The sequence below is a fragment of the Phocoena sinus genome, chromosome 2 (genome assembly GCF_008692025.1).
Source record: "Phocoena sinus isolate mPhoSin1 chromosome 2, mPhoSin1.pri, whole genome shotgun sequence".
NCBI classification, from domain to species: Eukaryota; Metazoa; Chordata; class Mammalia; order Artiodactyla; family Phocoenidae; genus Phocoena; species Phocoena sinus.
In genome coordinates, this window is record NC_045764.1 from 149,888,014 (window position 1) to 149,907,921 (window position 19,908).

General features: G+C 55.2%; 1 protein-coding gene across 1 annotated transcript; it reads left to right on the forward strand.

Annotated features, from left to right (window-relative positions):
* The first annotated feature begins 891 nt into the window (after positions 1-891).
* Positions 892-18,615, forward strand: VSX2 (visual system homeobox 2). The gene is made up of 5 exons (XM_032624343.1): positions 892-1,261; positions 2,563-2,647; positions 6,520-6,643; positions 17,286-17,466; positions 18,290-18,615. The coding sequence occupies exons 1-5, from the start codon at positions 892-894 to the stop codon at positions 18,613-18,615; spliced, it is 1,086 nt and encodes a 361-aa protein (XP_032480234.1).
* Positions 18,616-19,908: the final 1,293 nt, after the last annotated feature.

Below are 19,908 nucleotides of genomic sequence, written 5' to 3' on the forward strand. Positions count from 1 at the left end.
GTTGAGTGAATGGTTAGAAGAGTAATGAAATCTTTCCATGGAAGTTGGCGACCCTTCATTTTTATTCTAGGAAGATGTTCAGGTGTCCACCCGTGTTCTCCAAAAGAAGTCACCACCACTCTTCTTTCCCTCCAGGAACCCCTACTCCTGACCCCTTTATTCATTTATTCATTCATTGGGCGATATTTATTGAGTAGCTCTTCTGAACTAGGCATTGCATCCTGTGCTGGGGAGACAAGCTTTGAGCTCTCCCACCCCATCTCCCTCTTCAAACCCCCTTCTTTCTGCCCGTTGCCACAACACACCCTGCCCAGGACACTTGCCCCTTCCTTGTTCTGCCTTTTTTGGAGTGGTCCCATATTTGGGTTTCTTTGACCCTGCCAAACCTGTATAGGATTGAGGGAGGGAGGGAGGGAGGATGGGAGGGAGGCAGCAGGACTCCCAGTCTCTAGCACCTGCCCTCAGTCCATCCTTCCACCCCACCCCAGGGACTGTCCAAGCCAGCTCTGCCCAGAATCCCTAGCCACTCAGCCTCCTGGAACGGCCCTGAACCTTGTTGTCTCATCTCAGCCTCTGGGGGCCCTGCCCATAGGCGTCCTGCAGAGCCCACCCGGTGCCTGGCCCCCAGCGCCCTGGCCCCTCAGTGCTGCCCGCGGCGGGAGCTGCCAGCTTTTTGGAATTCCTAATCGCTCCTGGCCCCGGTGATTGGCTGCTCAGCTCTGACCCCACTTGGGCTGCCGCCTGGTTGGATAAAAGGGGAATCTCCTTGGGGCTCCAGAGCATTAGACATCGGAGGGGGCACCTGGGACCAACTTCGTGAAGCGGGGAGCCCGGCGGGGGGGTGGGGGGAGCAAAAGACCTGCGGCCTCAGCCCCTTCAAAGAGCCGAGAGATGACGGGGAAAGCCGGGGAAGCGCTGAGCAAGCCCAAAGCCGAGACAGTGGCCAAGAGTACCTCGGGGGGCGCCCCGGGCAGGTGCACCGGGTTTGGCATCCAGGAGATCCTGGGCTTGAACAAGGAGCCCCCCAGCTCCCACCCGCGGGCTCCCCTCGACGGTCTGGCCCCCGGGCACTTGCTGGCTGCGCGCTCCGTGCTCAGTCCCACAGGAGTGGGCGGTATGGGGCTACTGGGGCCCGGGGGGCTCCCTGGTTTCTATGCACAGCCCACCTTCCTGGAAGTGTTGTCCGACCCGCAGAGCGTCCACTTGCAGCCACTGGGCAGAGCGTCGGGGCCGCTGGACACCAGCCAGACGGCCAGCTCGGGTAGGTGAGGGCGAGGCTGTGTGGCTGCCTGACAGGGGTGAGAGCCGGGAACCCCACGCCGTCGACTCTCGCTTGCACCGCAAGGCCTCCTCCGGGTGCAAAAGTTCGTGCCAGGCCGAGAGGTCGCAGAGCGGGCCTGGAGCCGGCGCGCCCGGGGCGGGGGCTCGGAGGATGCTCCCGGCTGCGGCCGGGTTTTGGCCTCCGCGTTTCCGGCGGCCGAGCTGTGCTCCGGTTCCCGCGTCGGGCCCGGCTCTGCCGCGGCGCCTGATTGGGGCCCCACTGGAAACAAGGCTTAGGGTGTCGGAGCGCGTGGGGCAGTCGGGGGTCCCCTTCCATTGCTCCACTTCGGCCCCGGCCTCTCGGAGGACCCGCGCTCCTAGAGCCCGATTCCGTTCCGGGCTTTGGCGGCCCGGGAAGCGGGTGCCAGCTTCGGGCCCCAGCCCTGGTGTCCAAAGTTGTCTTTTCCTTCCTCCTTTCCTCCGTTCCAAGCCTCCCGCATTGGTCAGCTGGGTTTTAATTTTCTCCTCACGAGCTTAGACAACCCGGCCACGGCGGCGGCCCAAGGGGTCGCAATCCGAGATGCCACCTAAGCGGCACAATATCTCGGATCCCGGCGCCTCGCGGGCTCGGGACCCCTGGACGACCCTGCCGCGCCCTCCACGGGCAGTTTTCCCGGCCTCACGTCTCCGCCACCTCGGCCCTCCGGCTCTGGTTCGCGCTCTGCGATTTCCCCGATTTTTCGCTCTCGTTTAATTAATTTATTTTTATTTGGAGGGGCAACGAAAAGTGGTGCGTCGCAGTCTCTCCAGTCCTGAGGGGGGACGCATGGTGCGGGCGCTGGAAAGGGGGTTGTGCCCGGGAGTCCCCAGCCCTTCCCGGAGTCCAGCTCTCCGCGCCCAGGCTCCGCTCCTGCGGGCCACCTTCCGAACCCCGGCGCCACGGCTGCTAGCGCAGGGCAGGGCGCCTAACCCGGGGCACCGCCGGGGGGCCCTGCGACCCGCGGAGGCTGTTGCGACCCCCTGCTGTCCCTGCCCAGGCGTGTCTGGGCCTTTGCTTCTCAGAACGAAACAGAACGGAATGTGTTCACGACCTCGGGATTGCGGCGCCGGCGTGGGTAGAAACAGCCGCGGCTTAGGGATGGCGTAGACCTCACGGAGGGCTCTCCGGGGAGACGGAGCAGGCCCGGCTGCTCCCGGAGGCCGCCGGGGGTGGGGCCCCCGCGGGTTTCGGGAGCCTGACGCGCCCGGGTGCTGCGGAGCGCGTCCCCCATTCTGCCGCACGTGCCTCCGCCCGCTTTTCAGATTCTGAAGATGTTTCCTCCAGCGACAGAAAAATGTCCAAATCGGCTTTAAATCAGACCAAGAAACGGAAGAAGCGGCGACACAGGTAAGGCCCCTGCAGCGTTTTCTGTCACCTTCCTGCTCACCTATCCCCTGCCGTCGTCCCCTGATCGGGGGTAGGGTCGCTCGGACCCTAATTTCGCCGGCTCTAGATCTGAGGTCCGCTGCTGTGCCAGGACGGGGAGACCGGACGTTGTTTGCGGACATCCGTCCGGGGCCCTGGCGTCCGGCCGTGCCGGGTGAGGACCTTGACCGTCCGCCGGGGAAGCGGCACCGTTTCAGGCTTTCTCCTGCTTCTCCGGGAGAAAGGAAAGCCCCCAACTAGGGCTAAACCCGAGCCAGACAGGAGCTGACGGCCCCCAGGTGCCAGCCCTGCATCGGTACATTCGGAAAGCCACGCACACCTCCGGGCGGGCAGATCGGCTCTCCCCTCCCGCCGGAGCCGGTTCCTCTGCCCTCTGCCCCGGCCCCTATTCCTCTCCCGCCGTGGCTGTCAGCGCCGCCAACCCCCTATCTTTCTGCGCCCACCGTTCGCAAAATCTCGAGCGTGATACCCACATGGATGGCAAATTTTCCTTTGGCTTCTGCTGCTCTGTGATCCGTAAGCCTCAGTTTCCTTGTCTGTAAAATGCGGAGGGAGGAGTGTGTGCACTGAAGGACTCCGCAAGCCCTCGCTGGAGTGGAGTGGGCTGCCTTGGAGGATACAGACTAAAGAGCGAGGGTTTTTTTGTTTTTGTTTTTCTTTAAATATTTTAAAAATAGACATTACTTGCACAAAGTTAAAATACAGTAGGTGCAGAAAGGTATATCCTGAAAAGTAATTCCCCACCCCAGACCCGCATTCCCTTCCGCAGCCGCTACCAATTCCTTGTGCAAATGTATGAGGAGGTTTTCAACAAATAAAGGAGTGAGAACCAAAAATCGACCCGACTTCCTGCGGGTGCTGTTTGCCCCTGCGCTTACCCTAGCTTTGTTTTCCCAGATCTCTCTCCGCCCCAGCGCGGATGGAGCGCCCGCAGGGTTCCCGATCGCTGGGTGGACGTTTCCCACTGGGGTGCTCTCCACCTCATCCTCTTCTCCCCAATTTGTTCTCAGCCTCTTTGCACCCTTTCTCCGGGTGCTTTTCTGCGTTCCTCTCTTCCTTCACGCCCGGAAATGACCCCCACGTTTTAAAACGGTTCTTCCTCACCTCTCAGGCCCCAACAGGTTCTGGCTTGAATGGGGGTGAACTTTGACTTGGTTTCTTGGTGACCTCGGTTTGTTCCCTTCAGGCGGCTGTTTGTTTTTGTTTTGTTTTGTCTTGTTTTATTGTAAACGGAAACGTTGTTTTTTTAGTCCTGATCCTGGGTCATTTTTTACATTCATCCGTCCAGCAAATATTCATTAAAACACCTCCGATGCATTCATATCATGCTGGTGGCAGGGTGGGGGTAATCCTGTCAGCCTCTGGAGCCTGGACAGGGACCTCCAGCAGGGACAGGGACCCGGAGGGCAGGCTGGAGTCCGGCTGACCGGCTTCTGTGCTGCTGACCGAATAGAGGTGGGGGAGGGATTCCCACAGCCAGGAGAGCCCCGGACAAAGCACCCCCAGGAGCAGTGCTTCTGCATGGGGGCATCTCCTTGTGCAGCACTTGGAGCTGACTGACCCACGGCCGAAAGTCCATGCTTAAGTTTTCTAACCCTCTATCCTCACCTGATACCCTCTCCACCAGGGAAAATTTGGGTGTTTTGGAGGGTTCCCAGGGAGACAGGACAACAGCCCTAGGTTTCGGGCTATTTCTGGTACACAAAGGGGGCAGATTATTGGAGAGAGGAGAATGGCTGCTGCAATTTTTAATTAGTAAAAAATGTGTTTTCCTGAGACTCTCATTTGGGGAGTTCAGGTAAGAGACCCTGGAATATGGTGATGAGAGGCAAGCATCTCTTGATCACCCAGAAACACAAGAGGCTTAGCAGGGGTTAGAGAGGGGAGTGGGAATGGAGCAGCAGCCTTTGGAGTCTCTCAGGTTTTGCTCTTCCCTTTTCCTGGAAGGCTCAGCTCTGATAGACTGGTTACAATGGGAAACTGAAGGGTCTGGGGTTCTGCGTAAAGCCAGGAGCAGGGTTTGGGTCACGTTGTTCGGGGCGCAGGGAGACTCCCTGGAGGGCACATCAGCATAAACACGTGGATTAGCTCTGAGGCAGGAACGAGGGGAAGTTTGGGGGATTTGAGGCATTGCTTCATTTTGTTTCTTTCTTAATTCCTTTCTTTTTTGTTTGGTTTGGTTTTTGGTTTGTTTTTTTGTTTTGGGTTTTTTGTTTGTTTTTAATGAGAGCTCTCCCAAGCCAAGGCTGGCACTTGAAAGGTTCTGAATGACCTGCCGTCCCCTTTCCTCTTTGGCTTTGGCCACGTCCCAATAGCTGTATGCCTCAGTTTTCCTAGTTTTGAAAAAGACTTGCATGTTTTGATTGTTTATTTTGACTGTTCAGGGACCCTTCGGTAAGTGGCAGGAGAAGAATAGAAAGCAGCAGATCTTCAAAATTCTGAAGAATTAACTTTCTGTATACATAAGCATTCTGTTCTCCCCAAGAGGATAGGAGAAACAATTTAGAATCAAGCCAGTCATTTTCTATAAAGAGCAGAATCTTTCTTTCTCACACATCCTCCTCCACCCCCCCGCATCCTCCTCCAAGACGTTAAAGCCAACACCAGCACAAGGAGTATACGGGGCTGACATTTGTACTTTTTCCTTGTGTTGGGCGAGGCGAGGGCAGCAGCGAGGGATTTTAAACCACACCCCCCCTTCCCATGCTGTTCCCAGGGTCCAAATCCCGGAGGCTCAAGCAGGGAAGGTACCATTGTTCAAGTGGAGTCTACGAACAAATCTGGACTATATTGCTCCCCGGCTTGTTGATGAGGGTGCAGGATAAAGGTCACCTAGAACCTGGTGAAATTCAGGGCTGAAAAAAGAATTTGTGTCTGTAAGTGGGTGTGTAGTGTATTTATTCAAGAAAGGGGGATATGAACCCCCTAATATTGGAGGTAAAACATTGTATGTACTGGAGCATATCCATTTGCTAGGGTGAGAGGATGTGGCTTTTTACTGGATTCTTAAAGCAGTTTATGACTCAAAATAGGTCAATGTGAACCGCTCTGTGGGCGCTGGGGGAGTGTGTGGGAAGGCGCTCTCGGGATGACCTGAATGAAACTCCCCTGAATGGGGCTCCCGCTGGGTGAGTGGCTGAGCCTGTGTGTGGGATGGCGGGTAGGTGACCCTTCACTTCTGAGCCCAAGAAGAGACAGAGCACCCCCTTTCCCATCTCCCTGCCCCCAAGACTGCGTGGGGCAGCTCTAAGGAGGCTTTAGGTCTGGGCAGGTGAGGAGAGCGGGCGTGCTGAGGTAGGGTGAGGGGCTGCTAGAATCAGTTAGTTCTCTGCTGTACAGACGCTGGGGCTGGGGCGGCTACTGCATTTGACCTTCTGGTGAATCTTTGAACTCTGAGTACAATTTAAAAGACCAACACTCCTGTCTGTGGGAGGAGCCCGGGAAGCTGGTCCCGACGAGGCTGAGGCATTTATTCACCTGGTGAGCCCTCCACGCTGTGCCCGGAAGAAGAGGGGCTTTCTGCAGTTTTCTAAAATTTGTGTCTTAACACCCTTTCCCCCCAAGCACTTCCAGGAAGATTCCCGGTATAAAATGTCACTGAGGGCTGAAATAATACTCCTCACCACCAGAAAGGTAGTGTGGGCCCTCAGACTTGAATGAAGAAGAGTTTAGAGGATGGGGGAGGGGGCAGGGAGCGAGGTTGCATCCGGTTGTGCTGGCCAAGCCTGGGTTTGGGGTCTGTCCAGGAGCCATGGGGGAGGGCCATTCTGTCCGCTCTGGGACAGCTTTTTCCATTTTTGGGGTCTTGACTGACCTTTTTTTGCTCCCCTCAGGACAATCTTTACCTCCTACCAGCTAGAGGAGCTGGAGAAGGCATTCAATGAGGCCCACTACCCAGACGTCTATGCCCGGGAGATGTTGGCCATGAAAACAGAGCTCCCGGAAGACAGGATACAGGTAACAGCTCTGAGTTCCTCTCTCACACTTTCCTTACCCTCAGGGACATCGACTGCCCCAGGCTCCCAGACACCCATCTCCCACCCCACAGCAGAGTGTGTGCTTGCCTGTAATCACGTCCTCATGCACAGCAGTTCATTTAAGCAGGCAGGTGTTTGCTGAATACCTACCATGTGAGATGGGCATTGCTGGGGGAACAAGAGACTTAGCAGAGGAGGCGAGGCCTGCTGCTGCACTGTGGGCTTCCTGAGGAGTATGTGAGACAAACCATGTGCCTGGAGGTGGCCCCAGGCCTCTCTGGGTGCCTGGGGGTGGGGGAGCATCTGTCTCCCTTCCTTCCACTGCTTTCCCATGAGGAAGATGTTGCCCCCTCCTTTCCTATCTACTCCCCACCACCTCCATCTACCTGAGCCTCCTTCCTCCTCACAACCCAACAGCTGGCCCTGCCCAGGGCTGCTGCTCCTTGACTTCTCCCAGATCTGGCCCATTATGTGCTCATTAAGCCCCTCCAGGTCACTGGAGAGTTTTGTGGCGGAACCAGCCCTGACCTGGACTGGGCTGTCCTCAGCTCTGCTGGGTGCCCAGCCTCCTTTCATCAGTGGCAGGATCCTCCCAAGTCCAGGACGCCCCTAGCTGGGCAGGAGTGGGCTGCTTAATCATTTCTTCGGGAGGAGATGAATTCTGATGATTCTCCAGACAGGGCCTCCAAGAGCAGGAAGAAGTGATGCGGTGGAGGAACACTTCCAGAAGCTTTGGGGTTGCCTTAGTTGGATCAAGACCTTTAATCAAAGTTGCTCCTATCGGGACACCTGAGTGGCCCGGAGTAGTTGACGGCCCAGGCTGGAAAAGGGCAGAAAGGGTCCCGACTTCCTGAAACCCCGTCTGCTCCGAATCTCCTCCTCCTTTGTGTCTCCACGTGTGATGTGAGTTGGGGTGGGTAGGGGACAAGTCCAGAGGAACCAAATAAGGTGTGTAGGTTCCTTGCGCTCCCTCACTGGAGAACCAGAGAATGGGAAACGAGGTGTGAGCTCCTTGTCCAGAAGAGGCTGCCTCTCCACTGGAAGTCTATGGGGAATTTCAGCCAATGGCTTTAGACAGTGACACTAACAATGAGCTCAATTATTCATAAGCAGATTATCTGTTTGGCGCATTATCCATGGTGGCCTGGCTCCACCATCCCCCCCAGCTGAGTTCCAGTGGGAACAGGCTGGGTGCTGCTTCTGGATCTTGTGTGTGTGTGTGTGCGTGTGTGCGGTCATGACGAGCAGCGGGGGTGGGGTGAGACTCCCCGATTTCCCCGTTGGTTGGTCCCACATTTGCGCTACTGACCAGTAGGAAAGAACAGCCTGTCCCTTGCGGTGGCTTGTCCTGAAATCCCTTTGGCTGTGGTGGTGGTGGTGGGTGGGAGCGTCTGAAAGATCTGGGGAAGCTCGCCCTTGCCCTCGGCTGTCACTGCATTGTTGCAAATGCCCAGCCGGCAGACTCTAGGCTTTTTAAAATCGCCTGGGGCGTTGTCTACAGGGTGGTGTCTGAAGCCACCAGAACCAGCATGGATGAGCCAAGAGTGTGGAGTACGTTGATTCCCTGGACTGTGAGGACTGGCTGTGGAATTTGCGGTTATGGGAGAACCAAGGCAAGGATCTCTCCAGCTCTTCCAGCACTGCCTGGTTCTTTGGCTAAATGACGCCCCCAGAAGGTGTGTGAGTTGTCAAATAGCCGTGCCCCCAAGTGTTTTACCAAGTGGCCTGGGAAAGGTCTTAACATCTATCGGTGGCAGTCACAGCTCTATCCCACAGAGCAGTTCTCACGTGCCCAGTGCTCTAACTATGGGACACGCACAGGAGAGGCAGGGTGGTGCAGTGGTTAGGGACACCAACTCTGGAGCCAGACTGTCCTGGCCTCACCAGTTACCCGCTGAGTGACTGTGGACAGGTGACCTCACCAGCCCGAGCTTCCCATTGCTCATCTGTAAAATGGGGATGACAGTGGCAGCTGCAGGTGTCATGAGCCATGTGTGTGGCGTGTTCCAGTGGGTCCGGCATGGGCCCAGCTCACTTGGTTTGAGCTCTGATCTCATTAAATCCTGGCGACAGCCTGTGGGGGAGAGAACATTAGCCTCCTTTTATAACTGAGGAAAGTGAGACCAGACAGGGGGGACACAGGGACCCACCTAAGGTCTCTTTAGGCTGCACCTAAAGCCCACTCATTCACCACCTGCCTCTTGGGTTTGAAGCCTTTGCTTTGACTTGAAGCTGGAGGAACAGAGATGATTTGATGTCAGGTGGGAGGCCTGTATCAAATCTTTATTAAAAAAACCCCGATATTTATTGAGTACCAGATACTGTTCTAAAAACCCCCAAAACTCACTCATAATAAAATTATTTTTTGAATGAGCGAATTCAGGTACATGAGTTCAAAAGGGTGAAACACGAGTCACCCTTGCCACTGTCCACCAGCAGTCCCTCCAGGGGTTACCAGTTTCCTTTGGTTCCTTCCAGAGATAGTTTATGTATATTCTTTTTTTTAAAAAAAATTTTTATTGGAGTATAATTGCTTTACAGTGTTGTGTTAGTTTCTGTATTCTATTCCCAAAGGATCCTCAGAATGCCCAATGGACTAGGTACTATTACTATTCCCACTTTACAGGTGGAGAACCTGAGGCCCAGAGTTCAGACCTGAGTCCCTTTAGACTCCAGAGCACTTACTTCACTATACTGCCACCCTTCCTCCTCATTTCCTCTCAGCATGTTGATTTAGTGGAACCAGTGCATCTAAGGATGGACCCTACCACTCAGAGCCAGTCCCCTCCCCTCCCCCAGCTTTCAGGCCTTTGTCTATGTGTTGAGGCTTAAGGGGAAGGGCAGTTATTAGAGGCTCCAACTCTGAAGTTAGACATTCTCAGGTGGAATGGAAAGGTTATTGGACTGGGTAACTAGTCAGGGACCCAGATCTTAGTCCTGGCTCTGACACCCACCAGGTATGGCAGAGGCCAAGCCATCTGTAAAGGAAAGAGGGGGAATCCCTCCCAGAGAGCAGCCTCCTCAGAATCACCTCTCTCACTGGGCCCCTGGGCTGCCATGGGTGTAATGGAGGAGCGGGACAGCCCCAGGTGGACAGCTGGGACACACACTTTTGCTGGGCCAAGCCAAGTAAGCCCCTGGATGTGTCTGAGACCTACTGTCCAATGTCTAACGAGAATACAGTGTAGATGTGAAAAGTCAGACACACCTACTTCTAATCTTTGTTTCACTGCCAGCAAATCAAACTCTGAGCCTCAGCTTACTCATTTGTGAACGAATAATAACAAAAATTATCTAAAATAATTTAACAAAAGTATTGTTATTGGCATTATTAGTACATAGCATTGTCCCAGATATTAAGTGCTTTCCATGCACTTTTTCATTACATCCTCACAAAAGCTAGATGAGTTAGATGCTATTCTTATCCCCATTTTCTGGATGAGGAAACTGAAGGGCTGAGAGGTGAAGTAAGTGGTGGACTGGGATTCAAACCCAGTACTCAAGTACTATCTCAGGAGAGCAAATGAGGGAAACGGGAGCACCCATCTACAGAAACTGGAATAATTAATGCAAATTGCAGTGATGAGAGACCAGCCCCCTCAGTAGTGGCGATTCCCTCTGCCTTTGTGCTTTGAGGGCAAGCACTTCCTCCCTCTATATCTCTCTGGGTTGGAGTGTGAAGGGATAAGGTGCATTGCTGGGGGAAGAAGAGATTTCCAGTCTTCATATCAGACTCCGACACGAAGTCCTTTCTGTGTCTCTGAGAAATGCTAGGATATGGCATTCTGGAAGCCCCTACCGGATGTCAGCCCTGGGGAAGAGGAAATGGATTTCCAGATTGACTTTACTTCCTCTGTGTGGTCACTCATTCTCAGAGTTGTAAGATAGGAGAATATTAAGATATTCACTTATGTTTACTGTATTTTTTTCTGACAAGAGTTGTATTTATTTAAAATGCCTCCATTGCAGAGATATGGATGCGCAAAGTGAACAGAGACATCTCACCTCCACTCTTAGCAGCCTGGTGTGTTTGGAAGGATGATATTTGGATTCTCTGACCAGCACTGTTCCATTCTGCCTCTTTTAAAGTGGTCCCCTCCCAAGGGTAGGGAACAAAGTTTTAGGGGATTATATTCCAGAAGTAAGAAGATAGCTGCCTGGATGGGAAAGGGTTTCCGTGTGTCTCAGCCCGGGACGTTTATGAGATCACAGGGCAGCTTTTTTAAATTACCCGTGCCAGCCCCCTACATCTAGCAATGCTAGGTTTGGTTTGATGTGGAGCCTGTACGTTTTTAAAGCTCTCCAGGTGATTGTGTGTAGCCAGTGTAAAAATGCTGGGTCAAGGGCTTCCCTGGTGGCGCAGTGGTTGAGAGTCCGCCTGCTGATGCAGGGGACACGGGTTTGTGTCCCGGTCCGGGAAGATCTCACATGCCGCGGAGCGGCTGGGCCCGTGAGCCATGGCTGCTGAGCCTGCGCGTCCGGAGCCTGTGCTCCTCAACGGGAGAGGCCACAACAGTGAGAGGCCGGCGTGCCGCAAAAAAAAAAAAAAAAAATGCTGGGTCAGAGGCTCAGGAAAAGAGTTTCAGTGTTTCAGGTGGGTTAATATGAGTGGAAGAAAGTGGAGTACTGGGTAACCTGGTGGGATGACCTATCCAGAGGTTCAGGGAAGGATGCTGCATGGGGCTGCCAGGAAACATGGGCAGAGCTGCCCCCTAGTGGACATAAGAGGCTACAGCAAGGCCAGGCTTTTCTGGGCCTGAAGCTGGGACTGGAAAGGGTGTGCTGAAATATGCTGTCAGAAGTGCTGAGTGGCTGTGGAGTGTGAGGTCGTTAAATCACGCTAGCAATGAGCCCATATTAATCAGCTTCCAGTCAGAGGAGAGGAGAGAATCTAAGTGAATATGATGGAAAGTGCCACATGGCCAAAAAAGCCGGGCCCGATAGCCTGGGGCAAGATTGGAGGGCAGGGCCTGGGGTAGTCAAGGGGCCAGAGGTGGAGAGCATCTATCATGCAGGATGTCTCCTTTAGTGGGACTATCCTGGAGGGACTGCAGAGGGAAGGAGGCCTGGGCACATAATCCTGTGGGGATACAAGGCTGGGAACTTGTGAATACGAGAGAAGCCCTGGTTACCCACAAAGGGTGAGAGACAGCTGACAATGTTGCCTGCCGGCTCGATGGGTGCCCTGTGGCCGAAGAGCATCCATTTGGCGAGAAGCCCTTTCCTGGGTCCAGTCCATCCTTGGAGGCACAAGCTCTTGGGACCCTCTCTGCCAGGTGTGGAGGCACCTGTCAGACCAGCTGTCGACAGCCAGAGGCCTCCTACCTGGGCTCTCTGAGTGCTACTGGGCACCACCTGTGAGGGGAAGTGCACCAGGAAACCCAGGCTCTTTCCTGAGCTAGAAGATCTTCCCCCTCTCCTTTCCCTGGGACTACCAAGTTGGTGACCCTTGATGTCCCTTGTAGGCCGCTTCTCAGGCACTTGGAGGCCCTGAAGTGGAAGGCAGGACTCTGGTCCTTGCTGGGGCCTGGACGCAGGCTCTCCTGAAGAGCTGCGGACCCGACTTCCTTGAGAGTGGAGCAGTGTCTTCCAGAAAGTACGCAGTCAGGAAAGTGAGAGAGAGATTGAAGGAGTATTGTGGGCTTGCCAGAACCAAGAGACCACGCAGGAAAGGGGGCCTAAATGCTGAAAAGACATGTCAAAGGTGGGAGATGGGAGGACCCGGCTTTATGGGAAAAGTGTCACTGAGCATATTTGCTTGAAAGCAAATCCTCATCTCGTAGCACATTTGTCCCCAGAATTCGCCCAGCATCAAGCCAACGTTTATCAGTTCTTACAACATGCCAGGCATTTCCCATGCACTATTCTGTTAAATTTTTACAACAAACCTGCAAGGAAGTGGTACCATAGGGCAGAGGAAGACTCGGAAGCTCAGAAAGGTTAAGAAATGCACCCAAAGTCACAAAGGCAGTTGGAGATAGAGCAGGGGTCTCCAACCTAGGTCTTCTAGCTCCTGATCATAGCCAGCTGCATGGGTGGTCTCTTGCATTTGAGCCTCAAGGGTCTGGGAAACATTAGAAACACGGGAGAGTTGCAGGGGCATCTGTTTGGCCCCTAGAGGGGAAACTTGAGGCTATCTGCATTAAAATCTTACAGCCTGAAGGTTAGCTCTGTACCCCCATCACACCTCCTGGAGTTGTTACTGTTGTTATTATTATTATTAGTCAGTCCAGCCTTGCTGCAGAGCACGTGGAGAGGGCCAGGAGGGCAGGTAATGCCATTGCTAACCTGACCCCTGCACAGACTCCCACTGACTTTCTGTGCCTCCACTGAAATAATAATAAGTAGCTTTTATTGAGCACCTTCTGTGTGACAAACACTGATTTTAGGCACTTTCATTAATCCCTGAAAAAATAGGTATTCTTTTTTTTTGTTTTTTTTTTGTTTTTTTGGTATTCTTATTTTATGCTTGAAGGGACTGAGAGAGAGCAAATAACTTGCCCAGGATCATACAGAAATTTTTGCCACTGTTGGGAATTCCAGTTCAGGACTGGCTGCTTTCAGTGCTTCTTGCAAATGTTTAAGTTCTGCACACATGCTGGTTGCTTCCAGGAAGGGACGAGAAAGGCAAATATGAAGAGTGGTTAGGGTTAATTCTAATTCCTTGTCCTCTTGCCTCCAAGGCACCAATGCCACAGCTTCCCGGCCAGCTGTCCTACAAAGAAATTGTTTTGGCTGTCCAGGTTTCCTCCATAAACTGGAGCAGCATCTGGTCCTCAAAGAGCCAGGCATTCCAGGAGCCCATAACCAAGGGTCTGGATGACTCCTGGTTTGAGCGACCAGCTGGCACCAACTCCCCTTGGAGCATCTGTGGGCAAAGTCTGATCTGCAGACCAGTTATTCATTTGTCCAAATTAGGAGACTGAGGAAAACGGTTCTGTTTACAGGCCCCGGAGATGATCTGAATCCCAAGTCTGCACCCTCTTCTTCAGTGTTCCAAGAAAGATGCTGTTTCCATCTGAGAGCCCTGCCCCCCCTCAAGCTCATGGAATCCTGGGGAAGCCAGGGCAATGCACCTTTCCAGGCACCCACACTTGGGGGGGTGGAGGGAGTGGAAGTGGGAGTGAGCATCTCTGCTTTTGTTTACTCCACAATCCCTCCTCCAGAATACCTGATTCTATTTATTTTTATTTATTTATTTTTTTGCTGTGCCATGCAGTATGTGGGATCTTAGTTCCCCTCAGGGCTCGAACCCTCGCCCTCTGCATTGGGAGCTTGGAGTCTTAACCACTGGACCACCAGGGAAGTCCCCAGAATACCTGACTCTAAACCGTACTGAAAACAGACACTTCTTTCATCAGTTTGTCAACAGAACTCATTCTTGGCAAAAACCAGATCTGACCTCATGCTCTTTATTTGTCCCTTATGAATATGTGTATATTTTGCTGCAGAAATCAAAGCTGGTTTGACTATGGGGTACTACTGCTGCTGCTGTAGGATGTTACATAACATGTAGTATACGCATCACATATTTTTTCTAAAATCCAAAACATTCTGGAGTCTGGTCCCAATGGGTTCCAGTTAAGGGCTTGTGGTCTTGTTGTTTTGTAATGCACCGTATTCAAGCAGGAAGGTCATCTCCTGCCCAGGAGGCAGATGGCTTACTTAGATTCATAAAGATAGCCTTCCCAACCCTCTGTGGTCAGACTTGGAATTCCACCTTAGAATTCCATCGCCAAGGGGTTCATTCTTTGCTGTCTTCTCTGTGAGGTGGATGAAACCAGAAGTCACTTACACCTTTCTGTGGCTTAGTCCTTTTAGATTTTTCCTCTGTGCAAAAAAGCTTGAGACGAGTACTTGCAGAGGACGACCAAGTGCTAACGGGAAGGAAGATAGAACAGGACAGAGGTCTCAGACAAACTTCAGGCTTTGGGTAGGGCAGAGGGCCTGCGGGACTGACAGGGCAGCAGGGGAGAGATCTAAACACACCACAGAGCCAGGCCAGGCCGATGGCCGAGTTAGCCCGAACTCGCATGGTGCACCTGTTTCCGCTCTTTAGTGCACGGAGCGCAGCCATCTAGTAGCCTTCAAATTACATAAACCCGTTCCTTGGCCAGGTTCGCTGAGTGCGGTCTGGGTCTAGACCAGAGGGAGGCCTTGCATTAGCTCCGCAGCTCTCCAGCAGGGACGGCAGGTGCTAAACCCGGTGGTGGCAACGGTGCGGCTCACCGGAGGCGGCGCCGCCCAGGGAGGGACGAGCGATCGTTTTCTAACAGCGCGGGCGCGGGTCAGTGTGAGGATTGAGAGGCCCGGGGTGTCTGAGGCCGCATCTCTCCCATTTTTAGAGTTTCCTAGTTATTTACAAATGAAGAAATGCCAAAACAGGTTACACACATTTGGGTCAACTTAAAGGTGTGCGAGGACCGTGCGGTCTGGAAGCAGCCCCGCAGAAAGTCTGTGACCGCGGGGCTCTGGGCGCCTTGTGGGTGTGGCCGGGGCGCCCCCTGCTGGATGTGGCCGGCCGCGCTCCACTGCAGACTTGGAGCTGTCGGGAGCTGCCAGGGAGCTCACTCCGCCACCTGGCGGCGGCGGCGGGAACCGCAGGGGCGCGCGGACTCCGAGCCCCCGCCGAGGCCTCCCCGCGGCCGAGGCAGCAAAGGGTTAAGCTGTCAGCGGCGCGATGTTAAACAGGTGTCAAAGGCTCCCCATATATCTGCAGATTGAAATCAAATTCTTTGCCGTATAAAAAGATAAATTACCCAGGCGCTGCCGCGCGTCCCACTCATCACGCCAGCGCCAGACGGCAAGCAATTTTTTTTTTTTAATGTGCTAACGACCTAATCAAGCAATCAAGTCGGAGAAGATTGCAGAGTGACCGGGGCAGCCATCTGCCGGCAAGCCCCGCATTCATTTCCCGCGCCCCCGCGTGGGGAGCGGGCCGGGGAGGGAGCTGCCATGGGGGAAGAGGGGAAAAAATGCTAAACAAATTAACACCCAATTTTCCCTGTCTAATTAGTTAAATGAGAAGCGTTTGGGGTCCCCCGGGGAGGGGGAGCGGCTTGCGGCGCGGCTCGCTCTGCCTCCCCAGCATTAATTAGTGCGGGTCAATGCCGCGGCTCCCGAGAGAGCAACCGCTTTAATTTCCCGTGATATTTCAGTGCTTGAGGCCCATCGATTCAAACAGAAATTAACTTATTTTTCAATCAGCCCAGGGTTGCCCCTGGGGGTGACTCTTCTTTTGCCGCCTCCTGAATAGAGCTGGAGCAATTTTTCATCAAAAGCTGAAACCTCCGCCGCCGGGGGCGGGGGAGGGGGCCCGGAGGGAAGGGCGGGTACCTGGCCGAGGTGAGGGAATGGAAATCGCCCAGGAAACTAATAGATTCTCCCCGAACCCGCCTCTGCCCTCCCCCCACCCCCCCACATCACGGGGCGCTTGGGTGGCTCGCCGCCGCCGGGGTCAGGGCCTTGAGGGGCTGTGAGGGGACCAGAGGGGGCTGGCGGGCCTGGGGTCCTTCCAGAGACCCCCGGTCTGCCGCGGGCCTCTCACCTGCTTGAGGGACAGTGCAGCTGTCCCTGGCTCTGGCTCCTGTCAGCTGCAGAAAGCCTCAGGAAAAATGCTTGGGGGGACCAAGAAATTCCCCCCTCCTCCATGCATGAAAGGGACCCAAGGATCTCCTCCCAAAACCAGGCTGGAGTGTTGCAGATACCCCCAGCCCACCCCATGCTCTTTCAGACCCTGAACCAGTCAGCTTTGGGGCCAGAGAAGCATCCCCTAGAGTGTCCCCTACCGCACTCTCCTAGGTCCCTACCTTCACATGCTCCTCACACCAGAAGCATTTTGTCTTCCTTCCCTGACTGAAGGATGGCTGCCCAGCTCCCCCAAATGTCATTCGGAGTTAGGTCCAAAATTGTGCACAGTGGGTGAATGGAGGACACCATGGCGGGGCAGGACTTGGCCACGACAGTGCAGAGAAGGGAGGCTGACTCAGGCCTCTTGGGAGTGTCCCCTGCCCTGCTTTGCAGCCGTTCCCAGGCTTCCTGACACCTGGATGAAAAGCCCTGTGCTACCTGAGTCCACACTGACCTCGCCTGCCGGGACTGCTCTGGCCTCTGCAGTTTTGGTGGAGACAGAGCCCTGAACCAAAGGCACTGGAAAGGACTTTGTCCTCTATGAGCCAGAAAAGGGATTCTGTTTGTATGCTGGAGGTGTGAACACTTGCAAGAGAGTTATGAGGGTCGGGCTTCTCGGCTGCAAACTGAGGACCTCATGGGGAACTGCCCATCTGCTAGACCCTGTCCAGGAGGTGTCCCTATTCCATCACCTTAAACTGCTTTGATTTAAAAAAAAAAAAAAAAAAAAAAAAAGACCATTTTGCCCATCATGTTCTCACAGGACTTGTGTCTCATTCTGGACACCCTGAGCCTGGAGGAACCCCAGGGGTACTTCGGGGTAGGTGAGCTTAAGTAAGGATCCCCTGCTGGAGAAAGCGAAGTCACAGGGGAATGGGGCCGTTGGCAGTCAAAGAGGCGGGTCCCTTAACTCCAGGCAGACACAGCAGGGTAGGGGCCTGGCCTCTCTGCCTGGTGGAGGACGCCCCTGACCTGTTCGTCTGCACTTACAGGTCTGGTTCCAGAACCGAAGAGCCAAGTGGAGGAAGCGAGAGAAGTGCTGGGGCCGGAGCAGCGTCATGGCGGAGTACGGCCTCTACGGGGCCATGGTGCGCCACTCCATCCCCCTGCCGGAGTCCATCCTCAAGTCCGCCAAGGATGGCATCATGGACTCCTGCGCCCCGTGGCTGCTGGGTAAGAGCCTGCACTCTCCCTGGGGCCCTGCCCCCGTGGTGAGGGGAGCGGGCTCCCTGGAGGAGGGGACAGAGCCCTGGAGCAGGGACGCCTGGCCACAACAGCCTGGCGGGAGAGAGGCCCTCCAGAGCCGGTCTCCCAGTCTCCCTTGTGGGGCTCAGAGGGCAGGCTGCGCCCAGGGCTTGGTGTCTGTCCCTCACACCCACCTACTGGGTGCCTAGGACTCTCATCCTGGACGGATCCCCCCTGTGAGTTCTTTTGTCCTGTGAGCTATTGCCCCAGGGTGTGTATCCTCCTCTTCCCTTGGCTGGAGCTGGGGTTGTGGTGAATGAAACAGCCCCTCTTGGGGGAGGGGACCTCTAGGTCACTTTGGCCACCATTCTGGCTTTGCCCAAAGGACTTCTTCCCCCTAAATCTCTCCACCTGCCATCCTCCCCCATCTGCCATCTGGACCTGTGTCTGACAGCAGCGCCAGCTTATCTTGGAGTTCTGAGATCTGGAATCCCAAAAGGGAGGGCTCGGGAGCAAGTGCTGTGCTCAGGAAGGGACAGACAGGACCCCCGGGGGCCAGGTGCCCAGGGACTTGGCTGGGAGAAGCCCTCTGCCGGCCTGGTGCCCCGCTGCTGCTCCGCAGCCTCATCCCCGGCCCCCCTCCCGCTGCCCCGGCCCCGACCCCGACCCCTGGGACTCGCGTGACTGCGGTGTTTGAAGTAAGGCTTTCTGCTCGTCCTTAATTCTGGCCTCTCTCTATCTTTGCCGTTTTCAGTTCAAGATGGCTTTCCCAGGCGCTTTTCTAAACCCGAATACCAACAATTCTTTTTAGGGATGCACAAAAAGTCGCTGGAGGCGGCAGCCGAGTCGGGGAGGAAGCCCGAGGCGGAGCGTCAGGCCCTGCCCAAGCTCGACAAGATAGAGCCGGAGGAGCGGGGTCCCGACGCCCCGGCCGCCATGTCCCAGGAGGAACTGAGGGAGAACAGCATCGCCGCGCTCCGAGCCAGAGCGCAGGAGCACAGCACCAAAGTGCTGGGGACTGTGTCCGGGCCCGACAGCCTGGCCCGGAACGGGGAGGAGCCGGAGCGGGAGGAGGCCCCGGACGAAAACAGGCCAGCGGAGAAGCTGAGTCCGCCGCAGCTCGAGGACATGGCGTAGGCAAGGGCGCACAGACCCCGGAGCCCCAGGACTCTGCTCGGCTCTGCTCGGGGCCTGTGGTGCTGGGAGGTGTTCTCAGAGGCGGGGCCCAGGCCTGCTCTCTGCCACCATCCCCCACCCCACAGGCCCTCTGTGACCCCCAGGGGACTTCAGGCACAAGTCAGTCCTGGCTGAGGCTTTGGGCCACGCTGAGACATCCCTACCTAGTCCTGACCTGGCCAGCACCCTCCTCCTCCAACTAACAGACCTGCCTCAGAAGCCTTCTTGCCGCCCCAGACCACCCCCTCAAGCTGCTTTCAACTCAATCCTTTGGCGGCTCTCCGTGCCCGAATCCACCCCTTACTCTCTGTTCTCTTGCTCAATAGCGCCCTCCTTCCCAGCGCCACACCCGCTGTGGGCTGTGCTCTGCCCAGACCCAAAGACCGCTGCTGCAAACACACTGGCCGCCACAGCGGCGACACGGATGGAGGACCTGCACTCCAGTGCCGGTGTCCTGAGCGCCCCAGCCCCCAGCGAAACTCTGCTCCCCTGCCTGCGCCTTCCTCAGTGTGGGTGATGTACTGTCCTGAAGGCCCAGGCACAACCCCTGCCGGCCCCCGGTGCTGGGGCCCAGATTCCAGATTCAACTTGGAAAGTCTCAGCCCGGGCCCCTCGGCCAGCCTTCAAGTCCTGCCCTCCACAGTCAGACTCAGGAACCCACCCTCCACACCCAGCCGGTCCCACCGTTCCTCCCCACACAGGTGCCAGTGCTGCAGGGGGCAGTGTACAGTACCTGCAGTGAGGCCAGGGTCTGCCCTGCAGCCAGGGGGCACCTCTCACAGCTGCTGTGACTCACTGCACCTTTGGGAAGCCAAATCCTCCACCCAGGGCCCTTGGGTGTGTGTTTCTGGAGCATCCTGACCGCCCCCTCCACCCCCAATATGCTGCCTGTGACCCTGACTTGCTGTGCAAGGCATCCTTCCCCTAAAGATTCTTGCAAATCACTGGTTCACATGTGCCCTGCCTTGGAGCAACCCAATCAAGCTGTAAAATGAACATATAGGAAACCACAGACCTTGACTCAACTTGATCCAGGCCATTCCTGGAGGGGGCCTGGGGCTATAAATAGCCGTCACAGTTGATCACAAGAAGAGTATGAGAAAAGGCTAGAAGGAGAGCAAGGGAGGAGCCAGTGTTAGACCCAAACTAAGCTACAGGCACACATACCTTCCCGCTGGGTGTGAGCCGTGGTGCATGTTCTCTAGAGTCAGACAGTGATGGGGTAGGAACAGGGGACGGGACTTCTTCCTGTCT

What these genes read in the sequence shown, in the direction of transcription:
- VSX2 (XM_032624343.1), top strand. Translation starts at nt 892, where the DNA reads ATGACGGGGAAAGCCGGGGAAGCGCTGAGCAAGCCCAAAGCCGAGACA. An exon ending in CAGCCAGACGGCCAGCTCGG is followed by an intron (nt 1,262 to 2,562) that starts GTAGGTGAGGGC and finishes CCCGCTTTTCAG; the next exon opens with ATTCTGAAGATGTTTCCTCC. An exon ending in CGGAAGAAGCGGCGACACAG is followed by an intron (nt 2,648 to 6,519) that starts GTAAGGCCCCTG and finishes TGCTCCCCTCAG; the next exon opens with GACAATCTTTACCTCCTACC.